This window comes from Microtus oregoni, unplaced genomic scaffold (genome assembly GCF_018167655.1).
Source record: "Microtus oregoni isolate MIOR12 unplaced genomic scaffold, Mior012 000018F_ref0000195, whole genome shotgun sequence".
Classification (NCBI taxonomy): domain Eukaryota; kingdom Metazoa; phylum Chordata; class Mammalia; order Rodentia; family Cricetidae; genus Microtus; species Microtus oregoni.
In genome coordinates, this window is record NW_024543077.1 from 33,794,552 (window position 1) to 33,818,499 (window position 23,948).

Here is a 23,948-nt window from a genome sequence, read left to right on the forward strand (position 1 = left end):
AGACAATGTGAATATATGTCACTGTGATAGGTAATCTTGGTTGCCAACTAAACTTGAGAAGAAGGAACCTCCAATCATAACTTTGCCTCCATCAGGTTGGCCTGTGAGCACATCTGGAGAGCATCTTCCTGATTGCTAGCTGAGATAGGAGAGTCTAGTCCATTCACTGTGAGCACCTAACATCCCGAGGCAGTGGGCCTAGGGTGTATAAGACAGGCAGCAGAACAAGACAATGGAGTTACGCCTCCGGATCCTGCCTTTAGGTTCCTGCCCCGTGTCACCGCCCTGGCTTCCTTTATGGTAGACTGTCTCTCAGAAATGTAAGGTGAAATAAATGCTTTCCTGCTCAAGTTGTTTTGGACAGAGTATTTTCTCACTGTAAAACAATCAAAAGAGCCTAGCACAGCAATTATATAGCACACGGGGAAAAGGAGCGAGTTCAAAGCGTAAGCCTGTGGTGAGCAGAATCAATGAGCTTGGTTCTTGGTATTGCTTCTCTTCAGTAATTCCATCAACCTCCAGGGTGGAGCTGGTCCTAGAAACTCGTTTGGTTACAGTGAGAGTGGTGGGCAGGACAAGCTTCAAGGACACCTGGGACCTGTTCACGCAAGGCCTGCATATACCGCCATCAGTTTGGAATTCTTAATGATTATCTTCAAGTTTTGTAATTAAATTGGAGTGAAACAGTGGATCATGAGCAAGAACGAGACAGACATCTGTAGGCGCTTGCCACACTTTATAACATGTGATACGGTCAGGGCTCCAAGCACACAGAATTCCAGCAGTTCCCCCAGTCAAGGGAGTTTATTGATAACTCAAAACGAGGATGAGGTAGGTGGATTACTCCCATAGCCAATGATGTGGGAATGCTGTCAGCCTCAAGATGCCCTTCTGTTCAAACCAGAGGTTACTAAAGAACACATAAAGTTATGCCCCAAAGACATGCAAATGGCAAAGGAAACTTACCATAGTTTGGATGTATTGCTGCTTCCCTAAACTGACCAACAACTTAGGCTGCAAATTTGATAAAGACAAAAGGAAAGGTTGGGCAGAATTTGCTCCTCATGGTCGAAAGATAGTTTATTACTTAAGAGTTTTTTCAGGTCAGGAGTCTGGGCATGGCTAATGGCTTCCTTGCCTTAGCCTAGTCCTTGAGAAGGACCATGAGAAGATAAAGAGGAAGAGGGGGATGAGAAACTCATGGAGAGAGAGAGAGAGAGAGAGAGAGAGAGAGAGAATATAGAATGTTTTCCTAACATCATATTGGTAACCACAAAGTATTGTTGGCTTATTATTTCTGGGTCTACTGGGAAAGGGATGTGTGGCATCTCTAGTTCAACAAATAGAATGGGGATATTGTGAAAGATTTTTCTCATTTCTTTTGCTAATCTTGCACCCTTGAATTATTGTGGTGATTGTTATTTGCTAGGTGTCTTGAATAGAAAAAATATTTTTAGTAACTAGCTTAAATTTTCATATTCTTTTTGCATCGTGCTTTGCTGTGACTAGTGCTAAATATTTGATTTGTAATCAGAACTACTAAAATTCTTCTTCTACCACTAAGGTGTAAACTACTATCGAAAACCCTTGGGTGTTTTTATTTCTCTTCTTGGTATTCACACTCTACGAACCTACCAACCTTCTGACCTTTAAGCGGCTCAATTGTTGGATAATTTGTTACGCAACCATGGAAACCTAGCCCAGCGGTATTCAATGCATTGAGGAAGATTTGCCCAACCTAGGTCTTTATCGTCAGTATTTAGGAAGTGTCATCAATGGTGAAGACACTAGGTAAAGATGAGGCAGCCCTTCTCCAAGTGTTTGCTTACAGGACCCTTTTAGGATGGGAAAACTGTTGAACACCCCAAGGATCTTCTATTTAAGTAACGCCACATGGTTCAGCATTTACCAAATGGAAAACTAAAACAGGCATTGGAATTCTTAAATATTTAAATTCATTTGGACACAGTAATATTTCACTATGTGTTGACATACGATATTTTAATGAAAATGAATACGGCTTCCAAGAATAACGTAGATGAAAAGAATAGCAATGTGTGTATTTTTGAAATCCCTTTCATATTTGCCTTAATAGAAGATAACTGGACTCTAATACCATCTTTCGCATTGAATCTGCTGGATAATACATATCAAGTAGCCTTTGGAAAACGCCACTGTGCGTTTGTGGGAGAAGGAAAATGAAAACGCCACATAATACCTTGGTCCCTGGACTGCACACTGAGATCAACCGATCTAGGGCATGAAGAAGAAAGAGTTTGGAACTCAAGTGAGTGAGCAACACCCTATTGAAAGAAACAATAAGTTTCTCTTAAATGCTTTCTTATACAAGCAACTGTTTATTTGGTAGAGGATTAAATAGGAATTATCTGATGTTCATTCAAAAGCCATTTTTCTCCTTATCTTCCTTGCTCTAGCAAGAATACTGAATTCTGCTCAGGTACTGGGGGGCTCTTGTGTCAAGGGGAAGCAAGCCAGTGGTCTGTCTCTCCATCATGGTTATGAGTACATAGACATAATACAACCTTATAGGCATAGAAAGAGATTGTATGTGTTCAGTGAGGAGAATCATCAGTAGCGTTTTTTGTTTGTTTGTTTTGCTTTTTGAGAAAGAGGTGAGTCCATCCCTGTGCTGTTATTATGGTCTTTCTGCTCCAGTGGAGAAGGCCCTCTACTCCAGTGTGTCAGAGGCAGAGACTGGGTATTGTCACTTCACCGAATTAAGACGATCTCAAACTGTCCAACCTCTCCCTCCTTAAGTGAAAATATTAGTGAAGATATTGAGACTATGAGCTGATAGACCATTGATGCCTATGGAGCTGGGCTGAGACCTCAAACAAGCCACCAGCTGAGGGATTCAAATAGACATGCTAATCATAGATGCATCTTAGCTACAGTGGTATCAACAGGAAAACAAAGACCGATGGGAAGGGATTCTGGATGTAAATGTCACAGGAAATGGATTCAGCAGAAGGATGCAGGCACGTACGTTTGACAGGAACAGAAAGCAAGCTCTAACTATGTCATAGTTAATTGCTTGCCTGAGTGACAGGAGGGTAGCATCGAAAACATCACATATGGAGTAGGTTTGGAGGGTGGTCGATATGAAGTAACTTTGGGCACATAGAATAAAGAAAACACAAAGCACACGTGGTACATGGTTCGTGCTTATCAAAAGATTCCCAGTATAGGACAGAGGTGATTGCCATAGTCTTTGCTTTTCAATTCTGCACATTTTTACTAAAAAATTTGTCTTTTTAGGAAATCTTTCTTGTGTCATCTTATCTAAAACTGTCTATTCATGACCTACTTCTTTAAAACTGTTGTATGTTAAGTCCAAATATACTACATTATATCTTACTTAAGCACTGATTTTTATTGAACTACAGGTCTACTTATTATTGTATTTTCCCATAGGAAGTAAGCTCGGTTACATAACTTTAATCTGTTTCATCCTCTTGCCTGGAGTAATGGCTACCTCTTAGATTCTCAGTGAGTATGTGTTACATGAATGGATCAATTCTCAGCGTATTGAGAGTTAGGCTGTAAAATCATCTGTCCCTCATCTGTGTACAGGTGGAAACGCAAGCCTTGAGAAGAGATAAATACATGAGAATTAGATGCCAAGTTTACATATGTGGCATCAGAAACGTACTGGGCACCAAAGACTGCGCTGAATATTTTTTTATATGCATTTTGGAATCCAGCTCCTAAAAGTCCTCTGGGTAAGTTCTGTCACATCTCTTATATTACAGGTAGTGATGCTAGTTCAGAGATGCTAGGAAGTCAACTAAGAACACAAAGCCAGTCCAGGTGTAGGACCAGCAGTGTGTAGTTCCAGCGAGGGAGTCTTTATCTAATAGATGCAATTAATAACTATGCTGAGGCATTTATGTGATTTCAAGGAAAGAGATTCAGATATTTTCTCAGGGTTTTTCTTTTTTGGTTTTATAAAAGGGCTAAAAAGTTAATCAATGTCTCAAGGAAAACAACTTCTGGCTTTGAAATTGGGTCATTCTGATAATATATGTCCTTTAAACTAGAAAGGTGGAGCAGTGAAAACTTTGACAGTTAAAAATAAAATTAAAACTGTTCTGTTGAAATGACATGGTATTGTCAGTCCCACCTGGAACTACAGTGAAGTGACCTGGAAGATTTTATAGGACACATGGCACCAGTTGGGGGAGACCACACTTCTCTTGAAGTTATATATTGGATGTAAGTTCAAGTTCAACGGGTTAGGTCAGTCATGCCATCTCTTTTCCCTCAAAGACGCTTTTCATAAGGTAAATGACCATGGTCTATTTAAAACGGTTCCAGCCTAAGGGATGGTTTCCTTCTTTCATGAAAAAGCAGTCTTGGTAAAGGGCTCTTTTGGGTTCACACCATTTTTTTACCTTTCACTTCTGGACATAAAGATAAAAATTCAAGATCAAAATGATTCTTTTATCGGGCCTTCAATTAAAAGAATGTCATGAGGCCGGGCCGTGGTGGCGCACGCCTTTAATCCCAGCACTCGGGAGGCAGAGGCAGGAGGATCTCTGTGAGTTCGAGACCAGCCTGGTCTACAAGAGCTAGTTCCAGGACAGGCTCCAAAACCACAGAGAAACCCTGTCTCGAAAAACCAAAAAAAAAAAAAAAAAAAAAAAAAAAAAAAAAGAATGTCATGACTTCCTCATTACTCTGTATAAATCCTAGATATGAATTTCAACTAGAGTGGGTTATTAGGTTGAGAAAAATATGGACATGTATCACCTTGGGCAGGTTATTCAACTTTTCTTTCCTTTAGATTTATAAGGAGAAATACAAAATGGACAGATTGTAAAATCTCCAAAGTCCCAAGAAGCCAGCCTTGAGACACTATGGCAATTTGGGGAGCAATTCAGTGGGATGGTGAGGAGCCTGGGTTCTGGGGACAAATGGTTTGTAACCCCCCACCCCCCCCCGGTCTCAATCCCCTTCAGACATACAAGAGCATAAATGCTGTGTGGTATTTGGGAGTCCTTTCCACCCTGGTTTACTCAGGAACATGGTAGGATGTGTGAGAGCCCCATCTGAGTAGTAAACAGATCATGTCTTTAATATTGGAGGCTGTTCATATTAATGGCCCTTTCTACAGTAAATAATTTCCCCTATATTTCAGAGGAGCGTGATTTTTTTCCCTTTGGTTTGAATAGTCTATACAATACTGTCACCATCCTTTGAAATATAAAAAAATAAATCAAAATCGTCGTCATCTTTTTACAGTCCCAATCAATAGGTTTGAATGTTTTCATTCCTTTCAACCCTTGTCCCATGAGACTGGAGAAGGGCTGCGATTCGAGACCTACTTAAATGATGGCACTGGAGATGTTGGAAGCGTTTCTGTGATGAGCTGAGACGCCATCCTGCAGCTCCAGAAATGGAAAAAGAAACAACACTAATCGAGAACCCAGTCTAAATGGTGAAGGTTCACTCCCAGGGGTCAGAGACGCAGCTCAGCAGCAGGGTGTTATTCTTGCTTGGTTTCTGTTGTTGCAATAAACACTGTGACCCAAAACAACTCGGTGAGTAAGGGGTTACAGTCCATCATCTGGAGAAACCAGGCCAAGAACTCAAGTCCTGTCCTGGAGACAGGAACTGAAGGAGAGGCCACGGGGGAAGGTTGCTTCCTGGCTTCCTCCTGGAAGTGTGTTCTGCTTGCTTTTTTTTTATAGACCCCAGGACCAAGTACCTGCCCAGGTATGGCACTACCTACAGTGGTATTGATCTTCCCACAGCAATAATTAATCAAGAAAACTCGCTGTAGGCAGGCCTATAGGCCAATCTGATGGATGTGATTCTGAAATTTAAGCTCCCGGGGATCTTGACGAGTCAGGTTGATAAAAACAAGTCAGCGTGGGTGCTTGCTTAGCTTGTGTAAGACTCTCCCTTCAACTACACGCACCACGAGGAAAAAGAGAAAAGACTTAAGCAAGAAAGGAGCATGTTGAAGAGTTTTCAATACGATTTTAAAAAGAAGAGATTCAAAGGAAATTGGGTTAATGCTAATGGTTTGTACCTAGGCTCCCAATAACCTTTGAAAACCTCTCCAAATTCTCTTCCTATGGATGAAAACCTTTGAGATGTGAGGATCTGTTCACATCCACACAACTGGCAGCACCAAAATCTACGGCCAGACAAGCAACCTGTATCTCAGCTCTTAACTAAGCTGTTGTTAAGAACACAGGAGCCTTTGTTGAGGGACAACGAGGCAAAGTCGGTGCTCTCAAGACACCAGGATGCTAAGCATGCAAGCACCTGTGTGACCCCCGCCCATCCATTTCCCTTTCCAAGCATGTCTTTCTCTAGTAAATACAGCCAGCAGGAGCTCTGGAATCGTGGCCAGGGAATAAAGCAAGGCAGGTTTGGCAGATTTAAACCCTGACTCAGTGTGGTCATTGCAGGCCGGTGATTTAGGTGCAAGGCAGCCTAAACTTGAGTGACTACCCTGGTAAAACCTTTTTTTTTTTTTTCTGAGGCAGTAAAGACTTCTCTTCTTGTGACAGAAAATTCTTAAGAGAATTTATTTTTACTGATTTTTGTCTCTTCCTTCAAAAATGAAGAACAACGAGAAGAACATAATTCTTGGTTTCAGGTATAAGCACTGGTGGGAACATTTTCTGTTTAAACTCCACAGTGAGACGGGAAGGTAGAGGGCAGTTTGGACTCTATGTTCATTTAGCAAAATCATAGCAACTTCACTGTGTGCTCCCAACCATGGTTTTCTGGTAAGACTTGACTTTAATCAGAAAGCAGCTGGTTACCACATAACTTTTGTGCCCCTGTGGTATCCACGGGCATGTATTGCTATGATGGTCATTACTGCAATTTATAGGGTTCTCTGCTAGTTAAGACTTCCCCTCTACCCAGAGCAGCCTACATTGCATCTTCTCATCCTATGAAATCTAGCTAGCAGAAAGGAAACTGCTTGGTCATTACCAATTTGAATTCTCTGTTTCTCATGACTAATGCATATGGTACCTCCAGGAATATGGCCAAAATATACAGTATGAAATTCCCAAAAGCAGTATAAAATACTTTTGAAAATTCACAAGGCAACTTACAATTTTGCGTCAACTACTGAAATAATTGTCTCAAGCACCATTTTAAGGAATACACCTAAAATATTTTTTATTTTCGAGATAAGGTCTTATGATGGAGTCCTCGTTGGCCCGGAACTACCTACATAGACTCAGAGATTTGCCTGTCTCTGTCCCCCCAGTCCTAGGATTAAAGATGTGTGCCAATACACCTGGCCCCAAACATAAGAAATTTAAAATTAGGTTTCTATAAGTTTGCAGCGAGCCTGAAAAGACACCCTTTTGCTTTGCATTTCTCACGGCTCCCTTCTCAGAACTTCCCACAGGGAGTGAGCCATGCACGTAGGCAGATTGTTGGAGCAAAAATGGACGTGTTGCCTTTTCTGTCCTCTTGTGTTACTAATCTCCACAGTGGTAGGCCCCATATGGAAAATCAATTCCTGCTTCATTCTTGTAAGCCAGGTTTTATCTTTGTAAATACCTCCTTCTTGTCAGAGCCCAATCAAGCGCTTGTTCTTTCAAAGGGGGCAAATTGTTGTCCTACTTTTGCCTTGGGATCTGATCCCTTGTTTCTATTTTCTACTGTGTCACAGGCATTACGTCATTGGGGGTCCGGAGGGGCCATTCTCTGTCCAAATCTGACCCTCAGACAAATCAGAGAAGAGAGGAAGAAGAAGGCAGTAGTTTATTTTGAGGTCTACCAGCTGTCTCAGTAGAGGAGAAAGCAGCAGTGGTCTCTCTGAGGCCCCCTAGCCTTCTCAGATGAGAAGGAAGCAGGAGTCTCTCTGAGGCCCCCTAGCTTGCCCTGCTCTGCAGCAAGCAAAGGGCACACCTCTGCAGTGACATCTCCAGGCTCCACCCACTGTGCAGCCTGTGTGAGTGAGTGGACTGTAAGTCGCTCATTATGCCTTGCTAACATCAGGTCTTCTTCGTCCTTGAAGATCTTCAGATTTTCCATTTTCTCCTAATGCAGGCGTGAATCTCGTCTTCCACCCATCCTTCCTTCCTCCCCTGTGATGATCAGGTATCCAATAAGGGAAGATGTTATCATAGCCACAAACAATCCTAATGGCACACTGGATTAATATAGCCAAGGTCTAGCTATGGTTCCAGGATGATAGAGCAGCTCCCTATTGAAACACAAGTGGTATCTCTTCTAGGATGAGGGAAATAAAAGCCTGAGGAGTTCTGTGTTGACAATTCAGTCACAGGTCTGTCTTGAACTAGACAATTGAATGGCCCCACCCACAGTGACCAAGCAGTAGAATTCTCTCTCCTGCTCTGCGTGTGAGGAAGCAGAGAGGTTCAGAAGCAAAAGCAGTAGTTTTCTATTTTAATTAAGTACATGGGAGATGACAGCGCTCAGGGCTTCCCCTTGTTGGCTTATTTCTAGTATTTTCATCTCAGTCTGTTCAGGTACTACTGGTGAAATTTACTTGTCCATTCTTTTTATTATCTCATTATTTTTAGTAAATATTTCATGTCATTTTACCCATAAGTCTACTTTTTCTCTCACTACTTTAATGCGCGAAACAATCCCACACCAGTTAGGATTTAAAGGGGTATTTATTTTGGGGGGTAAAACTCACAAAACACCAACCGTCAGGAAAGGAGCCTAGTTGCTGGAGCAGGAGCTGGAATCAAGCACAGGAAGCAAGAGAGCTGGCCGAGGCTTGCTGCTCTTTTTTAAAGATAAATAGACCATGCCCCAGTGGGCTGGTATTTTAGCAGCTATTGGCTGAAGGAGTGGAAGGCGTTCCCCCAGCACAGTGGGCTCATACTTCAGCAGCTATTGGCTGAAGGAACCGAGGTTCCTCCTGCAGCACCTCCCCCTTTTGTTTAAGTAAGAGCATTCTAAACCTACTACAAAATTATATACAATAAGAACAAATATCCTATCCTAACTAGCCCAAGTCTTGCATAATAAATAACTTGGACAAGTCATGAGAGGAAAGTTGCTACATTTATCTAGTCTTCATCCCCATAGAAGACCTGAAAAGGGAAATAATGTTACCTGAGTAATTAGGAAGTACAATCAAACAACTTCCAAAATATGCAACAAATCACAGAGACAACTGGCTACCTGGGCAACCACCCAAACTCGTGTTTTCAGCGTTGAAGCAACCAACTTTGACTAAGGCCTAGAATAACTGACAGACTATTTTTAACAGGCAAGAGATTTTTCAAAACCATCTTACCCTGTCTTGGCAAGACTTGACAGTTCTGCTTATCCATTTCCGGATACTGTGTATTTTGTCAGTAGTTGAGGTATGGGCAATTCCTTGCCCAGAGGCCGGTTTTGTCAAGAAGAAGACAAGCTCCAAGTGGAGTATCTTTGGTGCTCAACAATCTCTTGGGAATAGGTCGGTGTTGCCAGGAGTGATTGTGTCTCACTACCACAGAACTCTAAGATTAAATTAAATGCCATTTTCTACAGCTCTTCGAAGAGGTTGAAGACTATTTATACAAAATATAATCTCTATATATCTAAAGAACCTGATTAACTATAAATATGACAGACATAGATGACTATTAATCTACAATTCTTAATACCTATCTAACTTAAAGACAGAGCTGTGAGTTCTGTGACTCACATTGCAAGGGGGAACTTAAAAACCCGCTCAGTGTAGATCAAATTGGGCTGGCAGAGACTGTCCGTACCTGTGGATCCCCGGAGGCGTGGAGGTTCCGGCTGAGGGAGAGCTCATGCCAAGCCAAGCTGGCCAAGCCGAGCAGGTGACAGGTAGCCAAGCCAGAGGCAGGCAGCTGAGCTGAGGGATGGGGGGCAGGGGTGCGGGTTGGTTCTAAAACCAAACTCTGGGCGCCAGATAATGCGCAAAACAATCCCACACCAGTTAGGATTTAAAAGGATATTCATTTTGGGGGGGTAAAACTCACAAAACACCAACCGTCAGGAAAGGTGCCTAGGAGCCAGAATGAAGTGCTGGAAGCAAGGGAGTGCCCTGAGGCTTGCTCTTCCTTTTAAAGATTAAATAGACCACGCCCCAGTGGGCTGGTATTTCAGCAGCTATTGGCTGAAAAAGCGGAAGGTCCTCCCGCAGCACCACCTCAGTGTCTGTTCTGACTTCCCGCCTCAAACCTCGTTGCTTTATTAGGCTTCTCTGAACTCCTGCGGTACTTTCTGGCTGCATCACACAACTTCACCTGTAATGAGTTGCCTACTGAGCATTCCACTTGCTTCTGCTTTTTCGTCAGTTGGCTCCGGCCGGAACTTTCTCTCAGCAGCTCCCTTCTTGATTCCAAATCGACTCTCCCGCCCCAGCCCTGATTTGACAGGTTGTCCCATTAGCCTTCCCAGTGCTCAGCAATGGCGTTTTCGTCTCTCTTTGATCCGTTCTCTAGTCCCTTGATGCTAGCAGAGGTGTTGATTCCACGCTCTTCCCATGAATCCCATACGCCGTGGGGATCAGATGGCAGAGATGGGAAGGCGGGATGGAGAGGGCAGAAATACGAGGGCGCACTGCTCGTTGTTCCCTTGACTGTTTTCATTTTCTCGCTTCTTCATCAACACCCGTTTACTTGTGTGCATGCTCAGGAGCTAAGTGTTGTCTCGGAATTGTGCTTACTACCAAAGAAGTCACAAATTAGACATCTCTGCTCTCCCGGATATTATGCACCAGGTAAGGGTGTATCCTCTGGGAGGTAACCGAATCAAGAGAAGCCATTCCCTGGTATTTGAGAAAAGGGGGTATTGGTGCTATTTGGGGGTCGATTGGAAGGTGTCAGGAAGAGATGAATCTAGAAATTGCCAAACCCCCATATCACTTTGAGAACAGAGCATCTGGAGTGTCTTCACTGTCCTTCAAAGGAACCTCTTTATGAAGACTCACTTGGACCTTCACACATCCCTCCCTTACCTTCATCTTAGACCCTTTCGCATCTTATGTGGGCAGAGGACACCCTGAACGCTGGCTGGTTTCTTGTTTTTTTTCTAACATGGGACTCATCCTCACTCTTATGCCTTTGAACCAGGGGGTTCCCCTCGCTCAAAATACTGTTCTCACAGACCTTCCCATAACTGACTCTCACATTCCATTTGAGATAATTAGTGTTAACTGTCCTGTCAACTTGACGGCATCTAAGTGGGAGGCGGGCCTCCAGGAGCATCTATGAGGGATTGCTTGTCCTAGAGGCAAGCCGGTCAGGGATTATGTTGGTTCTTCGAGGCCTGAAGGCCCATCGTAAATGTGGACAACACGAGTCCATGGGCTTTGACCCTACACTGCATTTGATGTTGCCTGCTTCCTGAGAGAACGGCCTTAGCTCCTGTCCCAGTCCATCATGGAGGACTTTACCCTTGAGCTGTGAACTAAAAGACAAAACAAAACAAAAATCCACTTTCACCGTTAATTTACCTTTTTTAGGGGTACTTTTTAGCGGCAACAGGACAAGTAATCATGACACCCCTCCAGTGATAGTTGTCAGAGAAGACACCTTTCGCTAGCACAATCCGAAATACCCATTACTGAGAGCATATTGCTCTTTTATTTCTTTATTGCTCATTTGCCGTCCCTTTCTCGCTCAGGATGCGAGTTCCTTAAAGGAAATAGTGTTGTCTATGTTTTGTATACGTCTCCACTCATCACAAGTGCTAAGTTGAATCCCCCCTGATAGGCCAGAATGCTCCAGAATCTAATACTTCTTTCAGGCACCATTGCCGAACCTCATGATGAAGTTCTTTCTTTTTAATGACACTTTTACTATATGGCGAATATTACAGCCGGTGGAATGTGAGTGAAAATAGAGAATGTCACTTCAAAGACCGCCTGATAAAAGTCCCATCTAGGATCTCTCTCTCTCTCTCTCTCTCTCTCTCTCTCTCTCTCTCTCTCTCATCTTCTATTAAAGGAAAGAATAGGCCTCCAGGGCTTCAAGAAAAGGCAAGCTCATGTTAAGTCGGCATAGCTGTCCTGAAATGTGAGCAAACACTGTGTGTGTTTGTGTGTGTGTGTGTGTGTGTGTGTGTGTGTGGTGTGTTGTTGCAGCTCAATGGTCTCATGCCTCCGAGTCAGTAGGTAAGGACTGAATTGCTATGCTACCACAGCAATGACTCTGGCTATTTAGGGTAGAGTGGGTTAGTACTATAAACTGGAGTAACCAATGAGGCCTCTTGGTACTACCATACTCTGTGATCAAAGTTGGTGAATCAGCACAACCTCAATCTAGGCAGAAGGATAAATGGTTAGTAGCCTCCGGAAAGGTTTAGTCACCACGGCAGGCAAAGAGTGATGAGCAGCTAGGATCTGCTGAAGATAAAAAAACTCCAGTGGACGGAAATGGCGATAAGCACCAATTAGGACAGCATGACTACTCACCAGAATAAGGAATGCAACTCTCATTATTATTTTCTCATTTTATTTTTCAAAATAGAATGATGCCATACTAGCTTCACAATCTCTGGCTTGTCAACTGCTTGGTCTTGGAGCCAGTTTTTATTTATTTATTTATTTATTTATTTTGTACAATTAACCCCTTTAACTATCTACTAATCAACCCATTTACCTATATGGGGATTAATTACTCAACTATTTGTCCCATTGAACTATCAACCTATTTAATAATTATATTTCTCATAGTGCAGGGCTTTTCTTCTTCCTTTTTAATCTTCAAATGTGAGCAGCCAAGGCAAATAAATTCTTTTGTTTTTTTCCCCCCAAGTCAGCTTACTTTCTAATGAAAGTAAGTCATAGTCAATCAGACTTAAATGCCAAAGTGAGGTACAGCGTGGTATCCTTATTTTTCATTAGAACTGATGCTTGGATGTTGTATCTGAATGTTCGAACATTCCACATTTAGGAGGCGATCTATAGTTTTAATAGAAATGTGTAGATATTTTCTCATGTAAATCTATATTTTTCGTTTTAACTTTCTATGCATTGTTGTATATTTCTCCCAGACATACCTACTTGAATATTAGTTGACTATGAGTCAGCCTTTATGGCTTATTTTGGACCTAGTATTTCCTTTATGACTTCATTCAAAGCAATTTTGGTTGATGAAATGAGCTTAGAGAACGGTATGAGCTGTTAAAGGCATTGAAAAGGCTGCAGTGACCAAGAAAAGACAACACGGTAAATAATCCACAGATGATCGTCCATCCCAAGGACATTGCTCTCATTTCCTCCATTTCATTCATAGCGTAGTGAAAAAGGATGAATCAGGTATTCTCTGAGTAATTTTGTTTTTTTATTGAGGGGCTAGAGAAATTTATTCTGTCTTACTTCTTCCTTTCAATCCTTCTTGCCGTCTTCCCCCTTCCATCCATCCTTCTTTATCGTTCCTTCCTGCATCTACTATTTAGACCTTTAGCAATGTTGATTTTTGTGTGTGCATGCATGCATATGTGTGTGTGTGCTGTGTGTACATGTGTGCATAGGCCATAAGTCGATCCTGGATGTCCTCTTCTTTTGCTCTCCACATTATTTTCTGAGACAGGGTCTCTTACGGAGCCCAGTGCTCACCAGTGAGTTAGACTGGCAGGTGGATGAGCTCTGAGGACCCTCCCATGTCACCTTTCTTAAATGTAATGTCACCTTTCTAGGTGTTGACATTCGTGCTCGGAATCAGAACTCGGCTCTTCGTTTACACAGGATGTGCCTTACCTACTGAACTATCCCTAGTATGGATTGTTCACTTGGGTGTTCCGTACAATTTGTTCAGTAATTCAGTAGATATTACACACTCTGCTTGGGCGGTGGGGGTGGGAATAAATGGATGTGGGCTGCAGAGGACAGCTCACTGAACTGTTGCTCAGTTAAGTACCACACACATTACTTTTGGAAATTCACCACTGAAGACTAGTGAAGATTTTGCTCAATTTATTGACCTTTGGGCAGACAGTTTCTCAGTGAACAGCGTTGACCCCTCAGAAAGCCATTGGTGCACACTGCCTCTTCTTTTGAGGTAGGACAGCAAACTTGTCTAACACAGGCTACATTTCCACTCTCAGACCAGTACCTAGGATAGCGATTAGAGTGCTGAAAAATTCGAAAGACCACTCAGAATTGGGTTTGAAAAAAAAAATCAGCTCTAATTAAAATGTTGTTGTGTGTCCAGTTTTTCTAAAAATTACTGCCAGCCCCTAAAATAAATCTGAGCTTCAAGGTTAAATAAAAATTTTGAACAGAGGTGACTGTACTGAGGGACAAAATGTGTTTAGATTTTTATATATCATATGAATACATGGGAAGAAAATGTGGTAGTACCATTTTGATAATGTCACATTGCTATACTGCTTGCATTTACATATGTTCAAAATCTCTTGGCTAAATCTGAAATATTACTATAAAAACGGTATGGCACATAGGGAATGTGAGATTTTATGTTACATTTTTTAAGTCCCAATTCAAGAGACATGTTTGGGAAATACTAGCCATATGGGGTTTGAAACTATGATCTATTTGATCATATTTATTTTTTACTTAATAATTCTGATTTCTTTTTCTCCTATTTCTTACCATGACTATTCCTACGGCAAAATTGGACATTTATAATATAATCTATAATATAATATATGGTAATGTATCTTCTTCTGCCTCTTGAGAGTGGATAGATAGCCCATGAACTTTTTCCCAGGTAGCGAGCAACAAAATTAAACTTTGTCCCTGGATTTTTCCTTACTCTGTTCTTTGCACAGTCCTATGAAGAACACTGTTGAGTGTGGCACTCCAATGACTGTCACCGAAATACAGCCCAGCTGCAGGTAGACTGTGACAAAGAAATGTCTCTTTGAGCCCTCCAATTAGTAACCGCATTTAGCCACACACAAACATAGCTATAGTAAAAATATTCACCAGCCGTAAGAATTTAATATCCTTACCAAAATCCAAAGAGATGAAAATTACACAATGCGGAGGGAAAATGAGAAGAAACCCTCAACGTTCCGTGTAGCATGCTCATTATGGGTGTGCCAACTGCTGGGTTTAACTGTTCCAGATGCATGAAGTTTGTTTTTATATTTTGTTATGAGGCATGCGACCCTACGCTAAAGACATGATACAGCAGAGGCAAGTGTCATATATATTTGTGTATATGCACACGGACATGCTCATTGGTGTCACTGACTCCCATACTGAGAAACTTTGAGCAGAAGGAGACATTGAGATCTCTCAAATCGAGGCTTTCCCTCCTGTTCGGGGGCTTTGAAGACTTTTATTTTCCTTTCTGCGTGAGCGACAGTTTCCTCTTCTTAAAAACATAAAGTATGAATTATTGGTGCATTGAAATTCATCGTGTACAAGTTAAAAGTCTCCATAAATCTAAATATTTAGGAGAGTGTCTTAACACCCAGGAGACACATTTGTGAAACTTCTGTCTTTTCCGAGGAATATAATGAGATGCCTATTTTTATCTCCAAGACTGAGAAATCAGCAAAATTTCCCAAACTCTAAAAGATATCAAATGTGGGGATTTGTTCACCGTACACCAAAAGTTAGGCAATATTACATTAATAATGTTTCACTATTATGACAATTAATGTCAGGCTATCAGGATCAGTCTACAGTGAGTCTTTGTAAAACTGGTGAGAAAAATTGGAAGAGTTAAATTCATAGAAGAATCACAATCTGTGTTGAGAATTTTGCCTACTCTGTTTCTTTGCTATTTACAATAACTTTGTTTTGACTTACAATAAAAGCTGTATGATTGATACTATGTAGCCGAAATATATAACACTAACACGTATAAAACACAGATGAAATTTAGAATTCGTTACTCCTGTAGTTTTCAGTGCTCCATAGTATATCCGGTTTCTAGCTGTCGTGTTGTAATTAAGTCTAGTCACTGTGTGGAACCTGGAAAAATATCAAGAAAACTCCAGAACTTAAGGGCCCAATTCCCTTTGAACTAGGCTAGGTAGGTATCAGAAATTGGCTCATTTAAAAAGTTTTAGGAAACTTCATAAATCACAATGCCCTGTTTTGAGAGGATGGGACAGCAATTGGCTTTTAAGTAGCCATTTTGTATTTGAAGTGTCCGTGTTCTCAGCCTGGCAGTGTTGTTGTGTATGAGATACCTCCCCTCAAGTTCTTGGTCAGGAGTATCCTGAAGAGCCCCCACCCCCACCCCAGAACAATACTGGCTATTACCTCTGCTCAATGGTGAAGCACTATTGTTGAATATACTACACTTTGGGTCACAGGGCATAGAGGAATCAAGTTGGCAGCGACCAGGAAGCTTTCTCCATTCTGCTAGCTTTTCCAATACCAGAAGGGGCTTTGCAGGCTGCTGGGATGGAAGCGTCATCAGCAGCCTTATCTACTTGGGAAGCTTGAGTGTGGCAGAATGCACTCATAGGCAAAATAGTGGTATCCATGTTATGGGGATGGAGTGGGTGAAAGAGTGGATGGATTCAATGGGGATAACCAACTGCTTTGTGCTTAGAGTGAAGGTTTGTTTCACGGGAGAAAGCGTATGACTGTTACAATAAATCCGACCACGAAATAAGTTTCTTAAAAAGCCATTTATACACACAACAAACAAGGGATTTTCTAAACTGGACCTTTGTTGTTTTTTTTTTTTTTTTCTGTTTGACTTTTCTCACTGTCGTCATGAGTAAATTCATGTTGGAAGGCAGTCCTAATTTGGTTTTTACCACCTTTACACTTTTTAAGTTAGATAACAAAGGAAAAAATAAAAAGGAAACCCTTTAAGGAAGACTAGAGAGTCAGTTTACAACAAAATCCTGGTTAATAAGCATGATTTTCTTGATTCCATGTATAGCCCTATCTGACCCTTCCACCCAGAAATATTCTGATTTCAGCAGTGGGTCTGTTCTACTGAAACCAGGAACAGTTTCTGAAGAAGGCATTTGCTGTGTTCACTCAGAGGTGTCTTGATTTACCGGCTCAGACTCACACCCCAAATGCACCCAAGTCAGCAGGAGCTAACGTCTAATTTACTTATGTGTATGGCGAACTCCAGTGCCAAGGATCATCCCCGGCCATTGCCCTGTTTCAAATATTCATGAGTCTCCATCGTCCAAAATACATTAAGGTTGGACGTGATGCCAGAAACACATGGTCTTGCGATCTTTCTAGTGGCAAGGAGTCTGCTCAGATCCAAGGAGCAGGATGCTAAGGACTTCAGATTAAACTGTGGAAGACCCACAGGAAAGGATATCAAATTGTCCACCCTCCTCCAATTATAGGACAGAAAACTAACAACACGAGGTACTCAGTCTTGTGAACAGGAGGTCGGGGCTGCTCTGCTCCCAGTTCTTACCCTGCGGTCAGTTGCCAGCATTGTATATACATGCAGCGTGGTGTTTCAATACTGGAAGCTTTGTGGCTGCTTTCAGAGACAGAAATGCGTGGGTGCTGAAAATTAACAGCATTTAAGCCAGCATAATATCACTAATGGAGGCTGTGTGGCCGGTGGTAAACATTACAAGCGCAGAGTCAGAACGGTGAGGGGCTATCAAGCAAGCTCATATAATAATTGAGGCTCTCCCCTTACACTGTTTATCAGTGGCCGCACCCGCTCCTACACCTGTGCTCCTGCTCCTGTTCTCAGCTGACACTCTGGAAATATTCGGCACTCAGCCAGCTTCGTTCCCAGCCATTCCTGTGATCAGGCCCAGCTATCAATGTGCTCCTTAAAAAAAAAATACATTCAATCAGCTATCAACCCCAGGGCTCTGAACTACCTTTGACTGACAGGGACCCACAAATGTTCCAGGCTTATTACTTCTAAGGACGAGTTCCCTGGGCCTGGAGTTCCTACTGACCTACTTTGGACTCGCTGAGATAATTTATCAGGTAAGATAATTAAAGGAATATAAAGCGGTGTCTAAAATGAACCAAGTATCAGAAATATTTGCTGAACTCGTAAGTTCTTATTCCCACTGCTATCAGCCGGTGCTTTATTACTTTGCAATGAGCCAATTTTTTCTTATTTAGAAGCCGTTCTTTTCCTGTATAAACTATATTTGCACTATATATTTGAGATTCGCTTTGATATTTAAATATGTAAGTTTTGATTTTTTTTTCAGGATAGTGGTTAAAGAGAATAATTAACCTTTTAATTCCTTCTGTTTTTTTCTTTCTTTAACCCCTCCCATGCAGGAACACAGGAGTTTCTTTCTTCATATCAGTGATACCAATGTTTCTACTGTTCTCGTCTGTCTTTTAAAAAAATTCTTCCATATTTTTTCACTCCCTCCCCTCCCCCAGTCTTTCCTCCCCACCTCCCCTCTCACCCAGATCCACCATCAATGTCCTCTCAGATAAGAGCAGACCCTCCTGGGGACACCAACCAAACACCAGACAGAAGGAAAAGTTACAATAAGGCAACCACATAGTATCGCGTAAAGGCTGAACAAGCAACCCACTAGGAGGAAAAGGATCCCACGAGTAGGCAAAAGAGTCAGAGACAGTCCTAGTTAACACTGTTAGGAATCGCACACACAAGGACACCACGCTGCACAGCCACAACACACAATGCAGAGGACCTAGGTCAGACCCCTACAGACTTCCTGATCTCTGGGTGCTCCCACAAGGCTCAGTTGATTCTATAGGCCATGTTCTAATGGTGTCCCTTATCCCTCTGATTCTTCCAGCCCTTTCTTGCACTCCTCCTCAGCACTCCTAGAACTGAAGTCCGTCTTCAATAAAGGACGCCTCTTTTCCAGCCGTCGGCCCTCTGCAATGTAGACGGCTTATCCGGCTTGAGTTTTCTCTCTTTCTCTTCAAGCCAAGTCCTCTCTTACACAGACGTAAGCACCCAGAGCAGAAGACATTTTTGTAGCAAGAGTCTGGCTTTCATATTGAGAAAACTAATCGTTTCCTAATTTTTGCAGTCTTGATAATTTCATAAAAAAAGAAAGAGACAGGAAAAGGCCCTCAAATGAAACCACAGCACATAGCGCTTTTTTCAAACAAACCATCCATTCCTGCAGCATTATAGCCTTTCGATACCGTCTTCAAACTATTATTTCTGACCTCTGATTCTGCTGTCTTTCCCCCTTTTTCTTTTGTAAGTCCTCATTTGCAGTGTGTCTTGCTTCTTAACTCTGAACCTCCTCTGACTGTGGAGAGGAGATTAGCGGACTGTGCACTGACTTATGAATGCTAACAAAATATTTATCTTCCTCATGGGAGATCTTCGAGGAACTCAACTCAACCCCATGGCGGAATAAAAATGTTCATGTCTTAGGCCAGGTTTAAAGAAAGATCAGGATTAATTGTGTACTTTTGTGTGTCTATTCCAGGGATAATAATGATAGCATTTGTCATTACTATTTATTTGTCCCTACTTATTATTGCACATTAAGCCACGAAAAAAGAAATTTGTATGCATAAAGCTGTATAAAGTTGACGTCAAAGGAGACCATATCACAAACTACTATGCTGTATTCTTTATTGCTCCATAGCCCATGAGGAATTTGATGTTTGCAAAAGGACCCGGCCATAGTTTCCTCCCAAATCAATAGTGTCAAAAATCCCTTCTTGTCGCGAGCATTCTGCAGAACAGTAGGTCAGATCACTCCCGGAGTGCTAACTACCTTATTTTATATAGTCTCTCTCATTCTATGCCTATTTAACTTCATTTATTGCTCTGGTCTCATGTCCTTCAGCTGTTTCCAATCTACTTCATGAGCCAAGCAAACACAATATGTTAACATACAAAGGTATTTAGGTAAATGAAAATCAATGCGCTGGTGTCAGCGTAATTCTTTCTTGCTTACCTCGGACATTTAAACTACACTCTATTCGAGCATCAGCGAGCCTCACTCTGTCTGGGAAATATAATGATGCTCTTGGCTCACTGCCCCTGCAGTCTCTAATCTTCACAGCCACGGCCACTTAGTCCCCATCTGGAGGTTCAGGCTTACTCTGAATTTGGAACTGATCTTGTCTCCAGGCTGGGTTGTACAAGATGTCTTAGCCAAAAGCTAACTGATCCAGCAGCCAGCCAGCCTCGGCGTTGATTTCATTTTGACCTTGAAATTGATTACTCCAGTTTAGGCTACGTTTCTTGTACCTATTGGTCATCTAAGGCAGGCCCACTAAGTGAACCTGGTTAAGTCCCTAATTCATTATCCTGTGTGATACCCAGTTCCTGGAGGTTCTGTCTTGCCCCCCTCTCTTTTTCATAACAAAGCTACTTCTGAACCCATTTGTCATGCTGGGCTCTCATGGACAACTGCTGATTCTTTCTGAGGCCGTGAGCCCGGCACAAAAATCCTTGAACTCCATTTACACCGCGAATCTCAAGTTTTGCAATATTACTGGAATTAGCACTCTGCTGGCTTGGATGTTTTCCCACTGCTCACTGTAAGTATTTTCGGAGTCATCAGCTCTAACCCACAGTCCTGAGGAGTCACTGCACATACATCGCCTCCAAGCTGGCAATTTCGTTCTTCTAGGCAGGGTTGCAAAGACATATTTTAATTACATCTTTGCTGGAACTGTCATGCCAACACTTTATACCTACTTTCTCTTCATATTTCAAACTCTTAAAAAAATTCATTTCTTCTTAGTAAAATAAAATAATCTGTATGGCCATTTTGGATAAGCATGTACAAATGATAGAACACATAGTACGCAACCCAACATTTTTAGGTAATGGTATAATGTCATGTCTTAAATTCTGTACGTGGATAGTGTGAACTGTTAGTTAAAAATGATCATTCTAACCCTGAGAAATGGAAGAAAGGAAGTTATTTTAAATTCTTCTGCATGAGCAGCACATGCTCTTAGGGGATGAGGCATCCCTTCAGCCCCCCTCTATGTACATATTTTTTTAAAAGGAAAACAAATGTCTGCATGAAAACTGACGGGAAGCTAGAAATGAGATCAGTAATTCTTTCAGTAAGTCATTTCTCTCAAAGTAGCATTTCCATAACCACTTAAGGAGTTTCAGAAAAATAAAAAAATATCTAAATCCCAATTCATTGAGATTTTGATTCAGTAAGTTTGGGGTTAAACTCACAAGTTGAGATGCTTAAAGAATCTCAGAAGACATTCTGCGATGTCCCACATTAGGGCCCATAAATTTATCAGCATCGGGATGTCCAGGATGCTCTTAAGAAAATACACATGCTTTCTCCTCCAGATGCTTCAGCTAGTCTGTGCACCACAGATGCACTCCTAGCTCTCCGGTCACTGATGGTGTTTGATACCTGGAAAGCCTACTGATGTCTGTTTTTATGAATAGATGGTTATTCTGGCTGGCTGGGTACTGATAGCGCTCACAGCTAAATGTCCCAGTGTACTCAGGTGGTGTCTTTGGCTTATTCAGCTTTAAGATGTATTATAAGTCCCTAATGGTTTGCTCCTGCCAATGTATCCATTTTGTTCTTATTTTAAAAGTGTTCATTTTTCTTTAGAGAAATTCTTTCTACCCATAGAAGTTTTATCAAAATGCGTGTTAATAGCTTTCGGTAAACAGTTTTCATATTGAAGCAAATATAAGGTTTTCTGTTTCTATAAAAGATACGAAGTATACGTAAAAGAGAAAGAAAGGAGGGAGAAAGGGAGATGAAGAAAGGGAAGGAGAAAGAAAGAAAGGGGAATGGCTACAGAGACCAGAGAAGGGAGATGGAGGATAGCAAAGAAGAAAGAAGAGAAGGGAGAAGGAGATGGAGAGAGACGGGGAGAAGAATGGAGGGAGGAGAAGGGGAGGAAGAAAGGGTGAGGAGAGGAAGGAAGGGAAAGAGGTGGAATACCAGATTCTCTGTGACCTTTGTTTTATGCATTTTGCCAAATGACCAGACCAGGACTAATACGCGCAGACCATTCACGAGGCTAAGTATTCGACACCCATTCAAAGTAATGCGGATTGTCATTGTTCGGCATAGGAAAGGAAACCCTAATGCTGGAAGGCAGCCTAGTGTGTGTGTGTGTGTGTGTGTGTGTGTGTGCTCGCGCGCGTACACGTGAGTGTGTATTTGGTTTAAGTGTCTTGTCAGCTTGGCTGTGGGAATTCGCTTGTGTCCTCTCCTAAATCTCAGCTGTTACTTAGACCCACAAATCAGAAATGATGTTAGCAATTGCTGTGGCTAGAACTCTCTGTCAATACGTAAGTTCAAACTCTTGACACCAAACTGCATGAGAAGAGATGGTCTGGGAATGGTGATTGTGTCGTGTATACTGAATCCTCTTTAAATAATTGATTAATTGCTTCTATAAAGGAAGACTAGGGAGGTCCCTTGCTCCTTATATTTTAGGCTACAGAGAGGCCATGCTGTCTATAGGAAGTAGACACTAAGTCTTCTCCAGGATGGATGTTGAACTTCCTAAGCTCAAGAAGGGGTAAAAATATGTTTCAGTTGTTTTCAGATACCCATTGTCTGGTGTGTTTGTTATTACACTCTAAAGAAACTTAGAAGTCATCTGTTGTTCCTAGATGACATTTATTTTATAGAGATGTTCTAGTAAATATGATTCCCCTTTCTGTCTGGTGAGAGTGACGTAGGTCATCAGGGATGGTTCTGTTTCCCGTGAAGACATCTGCTCATCTGACCCACCTCCCAAGTGAGCTCCAGAAACTCACAGCCCTTTCTGCTTACCGCCTTTGGAAGTCAGAAGAAAATAAAAACACCGACGATGTGTTTCTTGAAGGAATAGCTAATAAACACAATAACAACTAATCTCAGATATCATCTTAAGAAACGGAAACGGTGGCGTCTTACCAGACGTCCTCAGCATCTTCGTCACACTCCGCACCAAACTGGCAAATGTCACAGGTAGATGTCTCCTTCTGACTGCTTTCTCCAGAGCCTTCGTGGACTGTGGGACAGAAAGCACACGTGAAGGGCATGCAGACAGGTGTGTGCAGGGTTGAAAATGCTGGGAGAATTCTCAGACAGCCCTGGGGTCCCTTGCTACAGGACATGGCATCTCTCTCTCTCGTTGCTTCCCCAGCTTTAAGGCTGACTGAGCAATACTGTGGCACTCACCGGTATGGAGTGGATGCTTCTGACTGTTTCCATGAGGAACAGAACAAACAAGAAGGCATATAGGGTTTTGAAAATTGCTTAGCTAGTCATGAGATTATATAAAAGCTGCTTCTTTACAAATGATTTAGCGTGGAGGAAAAGTCCAGTGAATATGAAAAGTGTTTTGAGTCTCCTTATTCCTAACTTATATTCTTTTTTATTCAAAATATTACAATCTTAGAAATATTGGATGAGTAGTCTTATTAGACACTTCCATCTCAGCCTTTGCCTGTTACATAAAAGAAAACATGTTGGTGGATTATAAATATTTAGGAAATAATTTTAAAGCTTGAAGTCTTATTTTATGTGTGTGTGTGTGTGTGTGTGTGTGTGTGTGTGGATGTGTGCTTATGTGTTGCGGTGCCAATAGCAGGTAGAAGAGGGTATCAGATGACCTGGAACTACAGTTCTAGTTGAGTCCCCTGATGAGGGAGCCGGAAATTGAATTCTATCTTCCGGAAGAACAAAAAGGACTCTTAACTAATGATCCATCTCTTTAACCACAAACTCGATTTTTTTTTTTTGCAGGTTGTCTCGAGTTATGAACACAAATTGTGTTTAAAATATTAATGCAGCTACTGGTTATTATTGATATTGGTCTTTTGCCTTATGTATACATATGGAATTGGCAAGATGTAGGCAAATCACAAATTAGCCTCTCAAAATAAGTACAAAACGATGTAAGAGAGAAAGAAAACATTCCAGTGATTTGATTGCAAAGACTGAGCAACACCTCTGAGCTAATGGACTACTGTGTGCTCAGCGAAAACAGGTAAGTTGAAAGAGAAAAAAACTTATTGAAAAATGAAAAAAAAATTAATAGCCTAACTAGAGCAGAGACAATCAGCTTCCAGGGACAGAACGTACTCTCTTCAGCAGTGTTCAGTCACCAAAACACCCTAAAAGGA

The 23,948-nt window shown here is 41.7% G+C and overlaps 1 protein-coding gene across 3 annotated transcripts in view; it reads right to left on the reverse strand.

Moving 5' to 3' along the window:
* The window catches only part of Tmeff2 (transmembrane protein with EGF like and two follistatin like domains 2), a 268,529-nt gene that overhangs the window by 106,045 nt on the left and 138,536 nt on the right, over window positions 1–23,948 (reverse strand). For all 3 annotated transcript variants that reach the window (XM_041668473.1, XM_041668472.1, XM_041668471.1), the window contains one exon: window positions 22,735–22,831. In XM_041668473.1, the coding sequence (XP_041524407.1) occupies window positions 22,735–22,831 (97 nt within the window). The remainder of the gene's footprint in view (window positions 1–22,734; window positions 22,832–23,948) is intronic.